Source organism: Neopelma chrysocephalum, unplaced genomic scaffold (genome assembly GCF_003984885.1).
Source record: "Neopelma chrysocephalum unplaced genomic scaffold, ASM398488v2 Primary Assembly neopelma1_347, whole genome shotgun sequence".
Lineage (NCBI taxonomy): Eukaryota > Metazoa > Chordata > Aves > Passeriformes > Pipridae > Neopelma > Neopelma chrysocephalum.
Window position 1 is genome coordinate 1,387,823 of NW_020898011.1, and position 19,700 is coordinate 1,407,522.

At 49.0% G+C, this 19,700-nt stretch overlaps 1 protein-coding gene across 1 annotated transcript in view; it reads left to right on the top strand.

The window, feature by feature from the left end:
• FAM53B (family with sequence similarity 53 member B) overlaps positions 1-19,700 on the top strand; it is a 46,682-nt gene that overhangs the window by 2,126 nt on the left and 24,856 nt on the right. Inside the window, exons 2-3 of the mRNA XM_027705589.1 lie at positions 15,636-15,868; positions 18,995-19,046. Of these exons, the coding sequence (XP_027561390.1) occupies positions 15,800-15,868; positions 18,995-19,046 (121 nt within the window). The 5' untranslated portion in view covers positions 15,636-15,799. The remainder of the gene's footprint in view (positions 1-15,635; positions 15,869-18,994; positions 19,047-19,700) is intronic.

Sequence of the window (19,700 nt, forward strand, 5' to 3'; positions counted from 1 at the left end):
AATTTTCAGGTATGGATACCTGCATAAATATATGCATATACATAAATACACAGACATGCAAATAGGCAAGCATATACCAATATAAATCCCCAAATATGCTTTGGTTAATTATATGCAATTAATATTTTTTCTAGTATCAAATGCTTGCTTTACTTTTACCAAAAGTGTAGGTAGAACAAGACATACAACTTTTTGTCAGAACACCTGTCTTTCTGTGCAGAAGAGGCACCATAGGCTGTGTCCTGATGGGATGAGGAGGGGGATGAGCTTTATCCAATTTGTCAGTTTTATTATTGCTGGTTAAATTCTGATTTCTCAAATGTCAGCTGTGTGCTCTGAGACTGTGCTTCCTTCTTTCTTTCTTATAATGTTGCATAGAGTTTTTCTTGATCATTGTTGGGATGGAGACAGTTTGTACTTGACTTGTAAAATCTCAGATGGAAAAGGGGACACCCCAAGTTGAAAGGGTGATTTTGGTTTTGTTCCCTTCCCCCTCCTGTATCACATGGTTTGCCAAGTGATGTTGCTGGGAAATATTCCTAATGAACATTAATCTGTGGCAGAGCAGACTTTGGACCAACTTTGGGCTGGGACAGGGCAAGGTGCCAGAGATGCTCGGAGCTCTTTGGAGAGCTCAGGCTGGAGAGGTTGAGTCTCCTTGCCATGTCCCAGGGGAGAGAGGGCAAGCAGAGCCTTGGTATCAGGTCTGCACTCTTTCCTAGAGTGCAAATACCTTCAGAAAGACAGGCTTTATTCCCGTGGCTATGGGGAACCAAGCTAGCAGAGGAGTTGGGATGTTGCTTCTCTGTAGCTCCTCGAGCAAGTTCTCTTCTTGGCTGACTTTTTCTGCTCCTTTCTCTCCCAAAACGGGGAGGAGGAGGAAGAGGAAGCAAGCCTGCTGACTCGGGGAAACAGAACTGAAAAAAAAGAAGGTCTGACGAGTGGCAGAGGGCTGCGACTGCCACTCTGTGACTGCCGTCAGTCTCACGTGCCCGCCCGGAGCGGGCGGTGAGGGTTGTGCCGGCAGCTCCGGGCTGTGCCGGCAGCCGCGGCTCGCCTTGCAGGGGTCCCCTCGGGGCTGTGCAAAAACACCACCGAAACAGCAGCTCCTCCAGCACGTCTGCTCCCCGGAGAGCTAAATATAAACTCACCAGCGAAGAGGAGGGAATTTTCCACCGTGCTACTCATCTGTGCCCACTGGGTCATGAAGCCTGGGGAAGCCCCTCTCCCTGCGTCTGCTCCTTGTTCCCTGCCAACCCAGCACGGCACGGGGTGAGTGCCACCACTCTCTATAGGGATGAGACCTTCCATAAATTCCTTGAAAGCAGTCGGGGCACTGGCAGACCTGAGCCCTGGAGCTCTGGTTCTGCACACACAAGCCTCCCTGCAAGAAGTGGCCGTGCTTTAACTCTGAAAAAGGACTTTTCCAAGGTCGTACTCCACACCCACAGTTGCAGCCTGGCTGCCCACGACCCAGCTATTTCTGTAGAGCAGCAATGCAGAACGTGGCTCTGGTACAGTGAACCAGAGAGCAGATCCGTGGACTGTTTTGTTTTTTCCAAACTTTTCTGAGTTGGCTCTCTGTGGAGAGACAAAAATTCCCTAACAACAATCTATTTCTAAAACCTCACCAGGCTGGTGTGCCTATGCTAGTACAGGCTGTGGACGTGTGAGTCTTCAGTCATCAACAGGTGAAGTAGGGATTGAAAATTAGGAAGCGTCATCATGCAGTTAATTTACAACCAGAATTTCTCCTGGCTTCAGGTGGTTGATCCATGAGTTTTGAGGCCTATGGTATTTGATACGTTGGATTTGTGAGACACCACATCTTACGGATCTAACATATGCTATGTAAGATAAATCAGATTTGATATGCTAGAAGTTTCTGTGAAATGCACAAACTGCATTACACTGACCTGGAGGAGCACCAAACCCTGTGTGAAACATGGATCATCCCAACACTGCAGGCTGTGGGTCCCTGCATGGATGGGTGGGAGGTACCAGGTGAATTTGCCTCAGTAATCACTTCATTTGAGTAATATTTTAAGAACTGGTTGAGTGAGTGCAAAAACTCTGTTCTGGTGCATTGAGTTTCTATACCTCCCCCCTAAAAATGTACCCGAGGGAGACCTGGTCATGGTTTTTTGCTTTTAGAGGATTAAATATAGCAGCAGCATTGGTGTCACTCCTCTGTAGTCCATTTGAAGCATCCCTTGGGCTACATCATTCCCTATACTTGTGGCTCCTGGCCATAGGTTTTGCTTTCAGCAGCCAGAGCTCAGGGCTTGTGCTGTGCGGTAGGTATGGGACTGTAGTGAAAGAGGAGTTTTTACTTTGTGGCTGTTTTGTGCTTATATATCGTTACGTCTCCCAGGGTTTGTAAAAAATGGGATCTGGCAAGCTTTGATGCGGCAGCTGGAAAACCTGCTCTCCCTCTCTCTGCTCAAAACCAGCCCTCTAAAGGAAGGACCAGAAATCCTCTGGATGGCAGAGGAGAAATGGGGTTTGGGGAGTTGGTGGCACAGAGGATGTGGCTGTCAAGGTGCATCAGCAGCTTGCTTTGGTCTCAGAGACTGGTCTGGACTGGGGGAGTTGAGAGACACCCCTCACCTTGCTCCTAAATCCAAGGGGATGAGTTAAAGCTTGTTATGCACTTACTTGTATTTAAGAATTTTCTTTTCTTGTGCTTTTCCCTTCCTGCTCCTCTGCCTCAGTTGCCCCAGTGGAACAAGTGCCACCATCACTATTCTGCACCACTGGGAAATGTTAGGGAAGGAAAATGGCATTAAGGCAGACAATGGATCTTGCCTGGTCAGGACAGCCTGGCAGCACAGTTAGGCCGGGTGGTGGTGGCCATTTCTCATTTCAAGTGATGTGGGAAAGTCACAGTAACAGTGAGTTTTGTGTTTCTGGGCTTGCCTTAGTCTTACTGAAAACCTTCAGCCTCCTGGTGTGCTGGGAAATAGTTGTCAGTGTTATAAAATTACTTCATGTATATATATTATTAACCCTGTTATCATCTGCTTTTTTTTTTGTCCCAGCTGTTACAAATGGATGTTGTATAATATATTTGAAAGGACAAGTTTTAATACTATGAACTAGATGGCAAAAGCTACAATTGTGTGCCAAACCTGAAGAGCTGTTATAATTATGAAGATGCAGAAAGCATAAAAAATATCCACATTTGGTTTTGTAGGCTCTCTGTCAATTCAGAAAACAGGTTACCCAGAGAAGCTGTGGCTGCCTCATCCCTGGAACTGTTCCAGGCCAGGCTTGATGGGGCTCTGAGCAACCTGATCTAGTGGAAGTTGTCCCTGCCCTTGGCAGGGGATTAGAACTAGATGATCTTCAAGGTCCCTTCCCACCCAGGCCACTCTGTGATTTTATTTTTATTGGAATATCAGTTGTGCTATAAATGAAATGCAATGCAATGAGATGGTACTTCTCAAAGTCAAAGCACCACAGTTAATGAAGATTTACAGGTACCAAAAGCTTCATTTAGAAACTCTCACCCACATTTTCAGTTGCACATGGTTTATGTTGTTGGTAGAAATTATTTTTCCCATGGAGGTTTCAGATGTAAGTATTTTAAACCTAATTTAAAATAAAAAGTCCCAACTCTCCAGTGTGATGGGTTGTGCTGTCAATGCCCCCACTGTGCCTGTCTTTTGTGTACCCCACAATACATCATAAAGGTGGCAGGTTCAAAAGGATCAGTGTTAGAGCTGGGGCAAGAGCCAGGCCAGCCTGCAGAGGGGCTGCTCTGTCAGTCCACCCTCCTGATCCTGGCACATCCCACCCTGGTGACCCTGTTGGGACATGGGGCCGCTGGGGACAGGGGGCAGCAGCTCATTTGGGATGTAGGGCAGTGGGCCAGGAGAGCCCCTCTCCTGGGGACTGCTCTGTGTATCACCATTTTTAGTAATTTTCCAAATTAATTCTTGCTGGAGCATGGACTCGATAATCTTAAAGTCTTTTCCAACCTGAGTGATTCTATGATTCAATGTCTTTTAGGAAGTCCACTCAGGGCAGAGACAAAACTGTAGCACTGACTGGGAGCCTTCTGCAGTCATCTGCTGTGCTGGTAGTTTATTATGATGATTATTGGCTGTACTGGTTCAGGAAAAAATTGCACTTTGCCCTTGCTGTGGACCTGCGTAGTCCCAGCTTCCCGCTGTGCTGGGAGGTGTCCCAGTGCTGCTCTGCTCCCTCCAAGGGACCTGCCTGGCTTCTCCTGCCCTCTCTGGAGGCAGCCAGGTCATCCTCAGCAGTTACCACCCCACGTTCCCTCAGCCTTGTGCTGTACCTGTGTCTTCAAGTCCCTCAGTTACTCTTGGGGTCTGCCCCAGACCTTGGCTGGAGGTGATAGGAGGCTCCGGGTGCCCGTAGCAGTTGTGGAGTGCAGAGCATGGAGACAATATTCCCTCTGCTCCTCCTGGAGAGCCCCAGTTTATCCAGCTTGTGGCCGTATCCCTCCATACCCTGGTGTTCTACTGCACCATGCAGGAGCCTGGAGACATACCCCTGCCTTTGAGGTGAGTGGCTTTTAAGCAATTTAGTTTTTTAAGGTGTATCTTAATGTCTCGTTACAAACAGCACTGGTTGCTTCTCTTCATTCTGTATTATCAAGTTGTTCTCTCTGTTTAGTGCTTTGCTGGTCTTGAGTCACTTACACGGCACTGATTTTCCTGTTTCCTTCCCAAATACTGCCAGAAATACTGCATGGCCTAAGGTGACAGTCTAGCTCCTGTTGCAGCCAGTGTTGCCAGTTATTTGCAGGTCTGTTTGAGATCTGCCAATGACAGAGTTGTCGATGGCTGTCATACACTTGTGTGTGCTTTAATGAGGTCTGTTACACCAGTGCTCCCTTTCACCTGCACAAAGGCATCGGCTGAGGTGAGAGCTCTTTCCCTGGTGCTGTAAGAATGGTTCCTGACTCCCTGACCTCCCACTGAAACCGGAGCCTTGCCAGGCTCTGGGTTTCGGGGCCATCACGTTTATCACCCTGGCTTGTGCCAGTCCTCGGGGACCATCGGTGGTGATGGCTCAGAAGACTTTTTGGCACGATCTTATAACAGTTGAAGGTGTAAATTATTTGCTGCTGTTGTTTAGGAATGATCTATATTTAGTTCTTGCTGTTTAATAACATGCCAGGTTACTCCTGACAAACATGACCGTGTCCTTTTCCTTTCTCCTTAGGACATTTATACTGACCATTTCTCACTTTTCTATATCGTGACTAATGTTTCCACTGTTCTTTCTGTTGTTGTTAGTGGCACTTCTTGTTGTCCTTATTATCTGTAGGTTGTTTTCTAGCAGAACGTGATGTTTAGCTTGCACTCTCATGCATTTTAAGGCGGTGGCAGAATTTTAGGGACCTCACAATGATTTACAAATTCTAGGATTCATTAATTCCTTCACTCATTAGGGTTGCAAGTTGATACATATTTTTTCCATGTGATGAAGGTGGATGTTTTTGCTGCCCTATTTGTCCCAGGCAATCATTCATGTTTGTGCACTGACAAAATACCTGGCACAGTTCCCTTCCTGGTAGCCTGCTGGCAGCTTTGGAGCCGGGATGGGATGCAGCATTTAGGTCAGTTCTCCTCGGGATGCCGTTTCAGGAGTGGGCTTTGTGTTTCACACCACGCTGGTGCCGGGGCCAACCTCCTTGTCCTTTGGGCTTCCCCTTTCCACGGCACAGAGAAATCTATTTCTCCTCCTGATTTGCACCTGTGGGGTGAGAGAAAGAGGGATGTATGGAGACTATCCAGAGATGGAGACTCTTGGGGTGGAAAATGCAGATTTCAAATTTTTTCCCCCTTTACTACTGCATGTTCACACTGTCCTAAATGAGCTCGAGGAAGGCTGGGCAGGACGATGTTCCTGCCAGCCCAAATAAAACCAGGGGCTGTTTGCATTTCCACTTACTTTTTTTTTTCTTTAATTTTCCTCGCCTCTGAGACAGGCTGCAAAAATCTGGGCTTTTATGGCTGCCAAGCTACAGTGGAGCTCATCCTGCTCTGCTCCATGAGACTTAGGCACCTCCAGGGGATGAAACATCCCAATGCTGGGAAAATTGTCCTCTGTGGGTGTTACTTCTCTGGCTGGGCAATCACCTGGTGGGGTACCTTGCTTTGAGGCAGTGGTACCTTGGGCTCACTTCAGCTGCACTCCAGGCTTGCAGCAGCACGGGGGGAAGCATCTCACTGCCTGGCCCTCGGGGAGCCCCTGATGGAGCCAAACCCACAGAAGGTTTGGGCTCTACGTGCTGCTGACACCTCACAGGAGCTGGGAGTGTGTTACAGCAACAGATTCTGCATTATTCCAGCCTCACAAGCGTCTCCTTGCGATATTAAAAACACCGTCTCAAAGCCAAGTCCAAACTCTCAATGAATGACTCCGTGGAAATGCTGTCGGGCACGTTTCAGTGCTTCTTTGGCTTTGATTTGCACGGGTAAACACGGTGAGTGGGTGTTTGCTTTGACTTCTTCCTCATAGCGAAAGACTTCCTTTGAGGGAAGGCGAAGCCTCCAGTGCTATTCTCCGTCACAGCATTGGACCATTCTGCCTGTGGCATGATTTTGGCGATGCCTTTGCTGCCTGCCTGGGTCGTGTGCTGCCCAGCAGCAGCGGGAACCCCCCAGTTTCCCCAGTATCAGGGATGCCTCGTGCCCGGGGCTCTGCTTAAGAGTATGAATAATCTTGGCAGAGCCTGGTTTCTCCATCTGATTGTGGCACAGTCATCCCAACTGGGATGATGCCAAGGACCTCCTTGGCTTTTGTGGGCGTCTCCCCCTGCTCGACCCACACTCTGCTCTGTTTCCCTTGAAGCTTCCCAAAATCACCTCCAGCTTTGGCTGCACCGGGATTACACCTCAGAGACAGCCTTTGCCACGTGGTGGGTGGTCTCTGGAGGAGGCAGGGTGGGTGCAGCCCATCCTCTCCTTGTCCTACTGCTATAGGAAGAGCCCCCCTCTGCTCCTCACACATTCCCCCATCTACACCAGAGCCATCAAAACCGGCTCCTTGGCAGCCTGTGCACGTAGGAACCATCTTCTGGTAACAGATTGTTGTGTATTTAATGAATCCGAGGAAAACACGAAATTTGAAGGCTGCGGGGCGATACGAGTTTGCTGTTCAGTCTGCCAAATTCACACTAATTCAGACAACTCGCAGATGTTTGGATCCTCGTTCGTTAAAGAGATTTATGGAAGATGCAGCGCTCAGAAATTTACGGAGAGATGGAGGTGGCAGCGTGGGCAAAGGTTCCTTGGCCCCAGAGGGCTCCTTCTCTCCCTTCACTGTGCCTTCCCCTTGCCAGTGTTGGTGGCAATGGGTGGACAAACAGCAGGGAAAAGTGCCTTTTGGTCACTAGGAGGATTACTAAGGCTCTGGGTTCGTCTTTCAGGAGCCAAGGAGCTCTTTGAAAGCTATTTCTGAGCTTAGGAATGAACCCCCAGAGACTGGCCCAGGGGCAAAGTACTCTGGTGTAATGCAAACAGTGTAGGGTGTGCAGGTGACAGTGGGCACGTGTGTTACCCTGTGTGGGCACGGAGACGGTCCACTGAAAGCATCTGAAATTCTTAAAATATTGCCTGCCTGCTTCAGGGAGATACTTTCAATTTTTGGAAGGTTCTAAGTGGTCATTTCTCTGTACTGCACGTGAGGGTTCTGCAGTCTTAGGGTAAGTTATCCGTAAAGGGGAGCTGGTAGAAGACAAATGTAGTCTGCAAATTGACCCATACGTCCAGTATTTCCCTGCTTTAAATCCAGATATGTCTGTAGGGGCTGTCAGCCTATTCTCCAGCTCAGCCTTGAAAAAAGGAGAAATCTGACTTGCAGGCAGCATCCAAATCTGTTCTGACAGTGATGATGGTGTTGTGGTGCTTGGCAAGTGTTCCCCAATTACACGGCAGGATGTCCCAGATCTGGCTCGTGCTTGATCTGGGTGGTTTTTTGGTGGTCACTGATGAGTAGCAGCGTTACAGTCAGTACCTACCTCACTTTGCAGCTCCAGGATGTGCTTCTCACGGGGACCCTGAGAGCTCTGGAGCCAGCCAGGAAGCCCAAGCTGGCTGAGAAGCCCCCCCTAACTGAGGGTGGTGAGACCCTGGCACAGGTTGCCCAGAGAAGCTGTGGCTGCCTCATCCCTGGAGGTGTTCAAGGTCAGGCTGGAAGGGGGCTTGGAGCAACCTGGACACCTGGCAGGTGTCCCTGCCCATGGCAGGGGGTTGGAACGAGATGATCTTTAAGGTCCCTTCCAGCCCAAACCATTTGGTGATTGTAACCCTCAGAGCATTATGATCGGGCTGTAAGTAGATGGACGTTGTTTCATGGAGGTGGGTGTTCAGATGGGTTAATGTGCTGTTTGAAATCGTTTATGCTTGAGAAGTGAGTCAGTAAAAGTGTTGTGGTGGGGCTGCTTACCATCTCTGGCTCAGACATTTCAGGCTGTATATGGGAAAAGAATATAAGGAAGAAACAAGAATTGTTTTTTTGTGTCTGTTTACTAGAGCAGCGTGCTCTGAGCGGTAATTAAAAGTAAACCTGGACCCTGCTGGCTTGTTCAGCATCCCTAGTTGTTGAGATTAGGCAGCCAAAGCAATTCTCAATTCAGCAATTCCTCAGTATTTGGGAGCATGGCCAACACTCACAGTGTCTCACAGACCACTGCAAATTCTTGCAATAAATCTCACAATTGAGGCGGGGGGGAGGAACCCACAGAAAGGTGAGATGGTTTGTTGGACCAGCAGGCTGGATTGCTGCTGCTGCTTCAGCTGCTCTTCTCCAGAGACAACCCTTGGTCCAATATTTCCACTATTCCTTGGAAATATTACTCAAAGTCAGAAGCAGTCCCCTAACGAGCAAATCAGGCAATGATTACAGGTGTGCTGAGAAAGTGTCATTTCTATGGTTGTTGGGACTAAGAGCATCCTGTAGGATGGCCCACACATGCAGGGATATTGGTGGTGTGTGTGTCCCCAAGGCAGTGTGGCTGCAGGACTCCCCAGGGCCAGTCCTGCTGGGTGAGGAGGATGCTGGGCTCCTGGGGCTGAGCTCTGCTGTGTGGTGTCAGTGGCTCTGGGGTGTTGTTCCATGGCAGAGTGATGAGCTGGGAATACACCCTCAAGCTGGGAATGCACCCTCAAGCTGGAGCAGCTGGTCAGCCTATGCCTGTGGCCAGCTAAGGAATGATCCCGTTGGAGGTGCGACACTGGTCCTCAACAAAACTTGTGCAGACTGGATGTGCAGCCAAGAGATACTGAAGACTCACATTAGTGCTCCAAATGTGTCTGGTCTTCTCTTTAATCCCCCCAACGTGAGTTTTTGTGCAGCGAGCTGAGTCCTGTGTAGTCACTTCATAGAATCATCATAGAATCACTGAATGGCCTGGGTTGGAAGGGACCTTAAAGATCATCTCGTTCCACCCCCTGCCATGGGCAGGGACACCTTCCACTAGCCCAGGTTGCTCCAAGCCCTGTCCAACCTGGCCTTGGACACTTCCAGGGATCCAGGGGCAGTCACAGCTTCTCTGGGCAACCTGTGCTGGTGCCTTACCACCCTCACAGGGAACAATTTTTTCCTCATATCTAATCTAAACCTACTCTCTTTGAGTTTGAAGCTATTCCCGCTTGCCCTGTCGCTTCCCACATTTCACTGGTTCCTCTCCATTGGAGGCTGGCTGTCTCCTCACTTGCACCTCTCACTTGCTGGTTGCTGTTTTGCAATGACTAATTTTGCTTTCTTCTTCTCCTTTTCAGTTGCCAGGGAGGAAAAGGCAAAGTCACTGCCAGCACCATTTCCTTCAACCTAAAGATGCTGAGACAAAGCACCTCTGCCCCTGCCCCGTCCTTTCAGTGCTTCCGCTGCTGGTGTGTACGGGAGTTGTTCCCCTGCCACTCCTGTTCCCTAAGAGCACAGGGGCAATAAACCTGGTGTGTTTTACTCAACTAGATGGTGTGTAACTTTCCTTAATTGCTCTTATTTCTTTTTGGTGAGAGCTTGCCTGCAGATCAGGTCCAACCCAAACTTGTAGATCTGGCTGTGAGCTCAGACTTCAGGCTCTCCCAGGAGGAGACTGGGGTTGTTTGGGTGTGTGGTTTGGGACTCACGGTGCTGAGGTGTTACACAGGCACTTGGAGCAAGGGATCGGATTGAAATAGTGGATTTTTGTTTGCTCAGTGATTAAGTTATGGTTGTGGGCAGGACCCTGGAATGTGTGTTGTTCCTGATGGTGAGGGTTAAGCCAGCTTGCATGAGGTCCTCCTTGGTGGCTGCACATGGTATTTTTGGTTCCTAACCTGGCCCCTCAGGATGGGTGCTGTCATGGTAGACCTCAGGCTGTGGGTTTTATTAGCGTGGCTGTAGATGTTGGCTCTGTCCAGGCTGTCCTGCACTGGCAGGACATGGGAGTTCTGGGCTATGCTGGAGAGAACCTGTATTCCTGTGTGAAGCTGTTGGTCATAAGCAACGAGGTGATGTGGTGCTTGAAGATGTGCAGACCTCCAGGACGATGCTCACCTCAAACACCACCTGTCACTGCTTTCCCCTTTGCTGTGCCAGACCTTAAAAATGTTACATGTAGGTAAGGCTTTTACTTAGTAATTAGTGCAGAAAGTGTGTCTTTATCTTGTTAGCCCTGGAAAAGTCTAGTCTAGCTTCAAGCAGGAGGCAGAGGAAGGCATTTCCTTATTCCTTTTCTTTGGCTGGTAATCTCTGATTCCTTTGTCTGAGTACTTAGAGCATATGGCAGCACAAGGTTTTGCCAGGTAGGAATCAGGCAGGAGGGAAGCGCCGTGCAGGACCCAGGGTCTCCTGCACTGGAGCCCTTCTCCTGCCTCTTGGAAGGATGGTGCTTGCCCTTCCAGCAGTTGGGGAAGACCCTGTGGAGCAGGAGGAGCTGACTGCAGGCTCAGGGCATGATGGGGCAGGGCTGCAGCCTTTCTGCTCTGAAGGCTGGGCAGCCTGGGGCAGCTTTTTCCTCTTGATGGAATTCCAGGGGGTGATCCTGATGTGGCTGCATCCATGGAATTTTTGTCCTTTGAAAGTCACGTGCGCTGACTCATGATCCTGTTGACTCAGGACTAGTCCATGGTGCATTTTCGGAGTGTACAGACTTCTTCTTGGGTCCTGAATGGCATTTTTCACGTTTATTGGAGGACTTTACCCCATAAATAAACTCATTATTCACTAATGATGTGGGAGATTGCTCAGGCAAGGGGAACAAACTGCCCAGGGCTGAGCCCCCTCAGCCCTGCTACAGAAGGCAAATTGTTGCCTGAGTGAGGAAATGAGCCGAGACTTAGCTGCATGCAAATGATAGGCTTTGAGGATTTTTCCAAATTCATAATGCAATAAATCAACAAATTGAAGATGTACTGCTTGGCACTGTCCAAAGCCCTGATGGTGAGACAGACTGTGCAATGAGGAGAGTCAATGTAGCCCCAAGCCCTTCTAAGAAGGGGAAGGATGGGGACAGAAGCACATTTTATAGTTTGGGTAAATATTGCAATGTGATGCTCTGCAGAAAGCCTTAAACCCCACAATTTTCAATTGCAGCCACCAGTTTTGGCTATTCCCCCAAATTCTTTGCAGCCCCCTGTAGGGTTTGGAAGGGGATGGTCAGTGCCTGGTCCCCGCAGCATTCTGTCTGCATGGAGTAACCAAGACGTGCACGATGTGGGGGAATTTCTGTTTCATTGGTGAGAGTGGGAGGGTGGTTAAGCCTTAGAATCGTGATCAGTGTTGCCCAGAGGGATTAGGTTTGGTCCTTCAGACATGTGGGTCTGAACTGCATTAAATAAATCACGTTGGCTCCTCACTCAGCCCGTTGTTTTCTTCAGGCACAGCACAGGGAATGGTGCTGGGGCAGGGGGTGGGAAGCAGGGTCCTGTGTGCGTTGTGGATTCTTCACTGGAGACTTGGAGCAGCATTAAAAATCCATCAGGGGCAGGCGATTTATATTCTGACACTGTTGTGCTTGCAAGGTGTATCAGTGTGCAAAATACGGCCCCGGCTCCTCGTTCCTGTGTGCCCTTCCCACTGTAAATAGGTTTTGTGTCCGTGTGTGTGTCTGGAGATGGGTTATGGAGCTTGATGGGGGTTGAATGTTTTCTGTGTGCGGGGTGGTGATCCCACAGCAAGTGGAAATCTGTGTGATGCTGGTCCTCAGTCATCTTCATGAAGAGTTACTGCTGGGGCTCAGATCATGGAATCAGGGAATTGTTAAGCTTGGAAAAGACCTCCAAGGTCATGAAGTCCAACAATTCCCCAGCACTGCCAAGCTGAGAACTAATCCATGTCCCCAAGTGCCACATCCACACGTCTTTTAAATCCCTCTAGGGATGGGGACTCCACCAGTGCCCTGGACAGCCTTTTCCAGGGCTGGACAACTGTTTCTGTGAGGAAATTTTTCCTAGAATGTATGGGGATGTGTTATTGGTCACTGTTCACGCTCCCTCTAACCATGGCAGTGCATCTGACAGGCAGTTTGTTAAATCCTGAGGTCTTTTCCATACAGGTCAGTGTAGCAGCTGAACAGGGCATGGCTGTGACTGGCGCTTGGAGTCTGCTATGGTAACACCAATTGTGGGGTGGGGAGTGGGACCTCCCTGCAGGGAAGGGCTGTTTGTCCCCCGTGAGCAGCTCTAGGGCTGTGCTCCTTGCTTGTGCCTTGTAAGGAGCACGTTTGTTCTCCAGCCTTAACTTCCAAGCCCATGGATGGAAGTTGGATCATCTGAATTACTCTTTTTGCAGTGTAATTTTTTCCCAAGCCCAACACTCTGTGACTGTGATATTGTACAGGAAGCAGCTCTGGGAGAAACTTCTTCCCACCTCTGCAACTGCAAAGACCATGCTGGCTCCTGTTCAGTCTGTATTTTGAATGAAAACCCAAGGAAAAAGCAGAGTTTGCTAAAATTTGGGAGCTTCCATGCGCTAGTACTTCTCAGGGGTGCTTCATACAGCTCAGGAGACCATGTCAACTCCTGTGGCCATGGCCCGAGTCTGAACTTAACCTTGACATCAGGATGAAGATAATTCCTTTATCTGATTGCAAGTGAGGAAATGCATTTCTTAAAGTAATTAATGGTCCCTGAAGAGTATCTTTTTTATTAGCATATGTGTGTGTGAAAGCATCCAGTCTATAAATACACAGTAATTTCCTCCTCAGCACCAGCAGGACCCATCCCAGCTCTGCAGTTTCTGTCCCGTGGCACTTGTTTGCATCGGGAGGACCTGACGGGGCAGGACCGTGCTGGGTCAGGAGCCCAGCAAGGCAGGATGGGGAGCCAAAGATCAGGTTTCATGGAAAGTTTTCCTTTTTATTGCAGATTTCAAAACCCAACCAAGCAGTAGTTAAAATTGCTCATACCTGCAAGCGCACCTGGACCCGGCACTGTGGGGAGTTGGTGGTGTTGGCTGCCAGCTCGCAGGCAGTTTGCTGTGCTGTGTGTCATTAGGGTTGTGTTAATTGCAGGAGATGCAGTGGGGCAGGGAGAGGGGAGGTGGGAGGTGGTGTGTGCTGCATCTCGACCAGCTTGGGCAGGAGGCTCTGCCCGTACTTGCCGCTGCTCCTGCCTGCTGGCTGCCACACGCCTGCGTGTGTGCCCCAGTCTGCTGCAGCAGCACTAACCATTACCTTAGGGAAAGGTAATTATTCCCAGAAAAATCATACCTGGTGAACGAGGAACTGTGCTTAACTGCTTTCACGCTGCTCTGAATGTTTGTTTGATCTTCACTCCCTTTGCTGGTACGGTGCCCGCAATGGCCCTGGTGTCCTCCCAAACACAGGGGGTCTGGCACTGCAGCCAGCATTCCTAAATCTGTGCCAGGATCAGGGACAGCTAAGACTGTGAGAGATAAAAATCACAGAATAGTTTGGGTTGGAAGGGACCTTAAAGACTACAGGGACACTTTCCATGAGACCCAGTTGCTCCAAATCCTGTCCAGCCTGGCCTTGGACACTTCCAGGGATGGGGCAGCCACAGCTTCTCTGGGTAACCTGTGCCAGGGCCCCACCACCCTCACAGGGAAGAATTTTTTCCCAAAATCCCATCTAACCCTTCCCTCTGGCAGTGGGAAGTCATTCCCCCTTGTCCTGTCCCTGCAGGTCCTTGTCCAAAGTCCTTCTCCAGCTCCCTTTGAGCCCCTTTAGGCACTGGAAGGGGCTCTCAGCTCTCCCTGGAGCCTCCTCTTCTCCAGGATGGACAACCCCAACACTTGTGCCCTCTTTGCATGAACCCAGGCTATCCATAGTATAAATATGTGAACTGGGCTCACAAATTATGTGTCATTTGACAGTCTGAAATGTTTTACTTTTTTATTTAACAGGTTTCCTCTGGTCATTGGGTTGCCCGGAGGTTTATGATGAAGTTACCAGTAAATTGTATGTTATTAGCCCACTGATGTTCATAAAAAGCTGGAGGCTGCACCAGGTGCCCTTGGGAGCAGTAAATCTTTGGAAAATGTATTGATTCCCAATCTTGGCTTTGCACTCTGAGTGAACTTTGTCCTCACAAAAGAATAGAAGATGATTTTTCTTTACCAGCCAGCTGGCCTTTAAATGAGCTACTCTTGACACCACCACAAGCTCTAATCCAAGCAAACACGGACAGGATGATTTATGAGCTGGGAAGAGGAGCCATATCAGTTCAGAATGAGGTTTAATACTTAGCAGCACATTCTCATCTATTGTCCTTAAATATCACAATTGGCTTTGACTGGGTGGTACAGGATCAGTGTTTTATGCCCTTTGGTTCAGTGGTGGGTTTGGTTGTTTGCATTAACAGCAAAGCAACAAAACAGCAAAATGGGATTAGGGGAGTGATTTGGGGAAAATGCTGATTTCGATAATGAGATTTGAATTGCAATCTGTCTGCTTTTGCACAGCAGTCAGTCTGTCAGAGAGGATGCCAGGAGGTGAGGCAGGGCTCTTGGTCAGGCTGGGCAGTGCCCTGTGAGCCTGGCTTTATATTGTGCTTTATAGACACTCCCTGTTGTGCAGCCTTTAGCTTTTTCTACCTAAAACTACCTAAGAAATAGGTTAAGGATCAAGAGGCATGGTGTGGCTTTTAGGATTTCAGGGCAGGGAGCTCTCTCCTTCCTTGCAGGTTACTCTTTGTCTTGTTTTTTCCTTAAAGGGCTCTTCAGAGGTTGGGAATTGGGGAGTAACTGGTGTGGGATGGGGGCATCCAGGGGATTTAACAGCCTTAATGATGATGGAGAGGCTTTTTCTGCTGGATGTCTGCTCCCAGCTGGTGTGATGGCAAGGGCTTCTGTGAGATCAACTCCAGGGCTTTAATGAGCCCTTCTTTCAAAATCTTGGTATCTTCAATATAGGGGATATGAATTCCCTTTCTAAACGGAGAATTCAGAGGAAACTTCATTTATTTGACTGAAATACGTGTGTCCCTTGTGTGCTTCCCACAGCTCCTGCAGGTGCCCATCCCATTAAATACCTCTGTGCTGATGGGGGGCAGAGGGACACCAACAATGTTTTAAGAGCCTAAAATAAACACTCCTCAGGACTAACTGCCACCAGTGTGTTTTTTGGGCAGTGCTTGCCCCTTGCCCAGTGCATCCACCCTCCAGGCAAGTTCCTCAAGGCTGTTGCTCTCTCTCTCTGTGTGCAGGGAGTTTTCCACGCTCCGAGGCTGTCCCTGTGCATCCCTCGAGGAGCCGGCGGGGCCCAGCCTTTCCCGGGGGAACATGGACTGAAAGAGGAGCTTTGGCAGACCCCAGCTGCCAGCACCCTTCTCCTGGACCCTGATGGACTCTGAGGCAGGACTGCATTACCATGGTGATGATCTTAACCAAAACTCGGGAAAACAAAGGTGCTGACTCCGTAACATGCAGGACTGAGCTGGTAAGATTTGTGAATTCTGTGTTCAAAAGTACTGTACTCCTGAGAACTTTGCTGTAGCTTTATATTAATTTTTTCTGTGCTGCAGGGCTGGATCTTTAGGTGGTTTGTAGCACTGATTTCTACCGAGCTGCATTAATACCCAAGGAGCAAGTGATTAGTAAATGATTGGAGTGCTGTGGCTTTTGCATATGTGGATTTCAGTAAGCATGCAGTGGGATAAACAGTAGGAAAAAAACAAATCAATGCTGTGAGTAACACAGGTGAGAAGTTGCTTCCCCAACAGTGAACAGATGTTCATCATTAATAGGAGGACGAGCAAGTGGGGAGCAGGATTAGGTGGGAGATGGTGAAGGGCAGTGCTGTGGTACTTATAATTTCACTGGGAGCCTGGAGAGATGCACATCCAACCACACTGAAGGAGCAGGCAACAAGAAAAACCCAAATGAGGGGCAACAAACAGACTAAAGGATGCTGTGAGGGGTGAACAAGGCTGTAGGGCTGAACATACCTATGGTGGGGCAAATAGGGGGCAACACCTCTGGAGGCAGGATCAGAGCAAATAGGGGTCGGGAGTGGGGCAGGAGGAAGAGGTGCAGGGTGATGGAGAGCCATCTGAGAGAGCCCAGAGCAAGGCTGGTTGTGGACACTTCTTCCTCTGTCCTCCTGGAGAGATGGTCATGGTCTGAGAAGAAATTAGACCGAAGGGCAGGGTGCACTGAGAGTTTCAGATAAGAGCATGCAGGAACACAGCAGGAAGCATCTGGCAGGATTAGCCATAAATGGGCATTTTGAACCTAAAAGAAATATAAATGCCTCAGTTTGCTGAGGATGACAAACTGCCCAGCTGGGCTCCCTGGGCAGCTAGCGCAGTGTGCCGGGGAAGGCAGTCTGTCCTGGCAGGGAACAGCAGAGGAGAAGGTGAGCAAGCTAGAGGTAGTGTTTAATCCTGCCTTAAAAGGGTGAAATTCTGGAAGGATTTTGATATATTAAAAGAGTATCCTTGTTCTAGTGTTAGCTCCTGCTGGGAAGGTAGCATCTCCTGTGGCTGCTGCTCCGGGTGGTGAGGGGGGAGCATGAGCATCCGATGCTGGTTGTATCCCAGGAGGTGTGTGGGGCAGGGGAAGGGGAACTGGCTGCTGAGAGGCAGATGAGAGTAGTTCCTTCCCTGCAAGAAGGGGTGGGTGCTTGGGCTGTCTGATGGCAGACAGCAGAGATGCAAAGCTGTGACACGAAACTCTGCCTTCCCGTGTTTGCCGAGTGCTTCCCGCAGCTCTGGGGCTGGGTGGGTAGTGCAGTGATAGTCCTGGGTACACAACTGGAGTTGCTGGGTTGCCTGAGCTTTTAAATTGGGGCAGACCAATGCAGGAAGGCTGATCCACCAGAGAAAGCAAGAGTTTTTCTGTTGGCTCTATGGGCAAGGCCAAAAAGCAAAACTGAAAGGAAATAAATGTCCGAGCAATGGGGCAATATTCCCTACCAGCAGCCAATGGGCTCGTTTGGCTCAGTTCCTGATTTGGTATAAGGACAAAATCCTTACAAAATGGTAATTATACTCAATATGGGACATATGTCATATTCCTCTCCCTCCTGCATTTGCAGACAGTGGCTGGTCTCTGAGGCTGGCACACAAATGTGCTCTGGCACAGCCACTGCCTTCTCTGGGACTTGTCCCACTTCCATCTTTGCTCCACTTTGACCACTCTTTGGAGACAGCTGCCTCTCCTCTCTGCCTCCTGATTAATTCTACCTGCCACTTCCTAAAGTGGGGCTTGGCAGATAGAGATATCCTTACTGCACCTAGAAAACTGACACATCCTCCAAAGAAGGTGACTGACTGTTATTTACCTTCACCACGTCCAACAGCCCATAGTTGCTTTCTGCCTTCACATCCCTCTATATTCAATATTTACAGCATTCTGTATATGAAGTGGGATCCTTTATTGGATTGCTCTGTACAGGCAGGTGCCACCATTTGGTACACTATTATTATGATGATGATGATCCTCATCATGCACTGGAGACACTGGCACAGGTTGTCCAGAGAAGCTGTGGCTGCCCCATCCCTGGAAGTGTCCAAGTCCAAGTTGGATGGGTCTTGGAGCAACCTGGGATAGCGGAAGGTCCTGCCCAAGGCAGGGAGTTGGAACTAAATGGTCTTTAAACTCCCTTCCATTCTGTGATTCCATGGTTATGAGAGCAGGCAACGTGTAAAACACGGATCAGGAGAGGAGGTGTGAATGCAGTGGCCTAACGCCAGATAAAACACAATTATGGCAGCGCAGATGAACGTGGGGGCCGTGCTGGTGCTCCCCTCAGATGATGTAAAGCCTCGGTCAGATGGCATGGTGTTGCCAGGATAGACACTTCAGAAACCAGAATATGGATATTTTTAGGGATAATAAAAGAACAATTAGTGTGAAAGTGTGTTTTTGCAGGCATAGCTGAAATGGCGTGCAGCTGCAGATGACATATTGATTTATTATATGTAAAACCATCCATGCTCATTTTTAGAAGTCTGATGGTGTCTCTTATGCTGTCAAGAGGAAAATTCTTGGGAAAAAAAAAGAGTGTAAAAAGCAACTGGGATTATTTTGTACCCATATAGTGGCACTTTTCCCTATTTTTAGTGCAAATCAGCACAATCCAAGTGCAGACTCCCCAGAAATGCTGAGGTGAGAGCGCCTTGCCTTAGAAACATATTATATGTTTAAAAAAACTAAATGGCTGCTTTGTACCTAGACAGGGGGGCCTTAATGGGCTTGGATGTGGTTCAGATACCACTGCTGCTGCTTTCTTGCCCAATCCAGAATTACCACTAAGCTGCAGCTCCCGCTTTCTGGTGTTTTGGGTCCCGGGAGTGGGGACCTCTCTGCAGCTATTCCCATGGGTAAGGACTAACTGCAGGACCCATGATCTGCAAGCTCAGGCCTTGACAACGACTCTGCACAGCGTTTAATTAAGTTTGATTTTGTTGAGGGAAGGTGAGTGGGTCTGTCCCCTGGTCCCTGCCAAAGCCAGACCGTGGCAGGCTCCCAAGGCTCTCCTCTCCGCTTTGCCGAGGCAGGGAGGTTTCTGGTGCCCAGGTCGAGTCTGCGAGAAGTGAATAGTTTTTCTGGTTGTTTGCAGCACACTCCAAAGATGAGTCAAGGACCTACCCTCTTCTCTTGTGGCGTGATGGGTAAGTAACAGAAACTTCTGTCTGTATTTACTCCACCTCTGCTCCCGCTTCCTCATAGTGATGGGCGGGAAGATGTTCCTGACTAGCTGGATGTCTCCAGAAAGCACTGCCCTGCAGACTCTGGGGTGGGCATCCTGTCCCACACTGTGGGAACAGAGGGGCACCCACCCCACCACCCACTAGTGGTGGCCATCACGCCCGTGCCACTCTGCTCCCCAGAGGTGCCCTGTTGCCATTGCTGAGGGAGTTGCTTGTCTCCTTTCCCCTCCCCTTTGATATATTTGCTTATTTTTAGAGTAACTCATACAGAGAGATTATAAACATTTGGGGTCTGAGGTTGCGTTTGAGTACCCAGCCCATGACCATGGCTCTTGAATGTTTGCACTATGCAAGTAATAAATAACAGTATTATCACCAAAATGTTCCACCACTTGGCACGAAGTGTTTGGACAGACCTCAAACAGTAAAGGAAAATGTCTTACTTTTGCCGTTGGCAGCAACCACGATACAGGATGTTTGATGCCTTTTATGTTGAGCTTGCTATCAATTTTTATGCTGAACAGCCACCAAAATTGGTGGAGGATTTGTGCCTTGGTTGATGATCCTGAAAACTGATAGTGCCAGAGGATGTGCTGTTAGGTTTAGCTCTTTGGC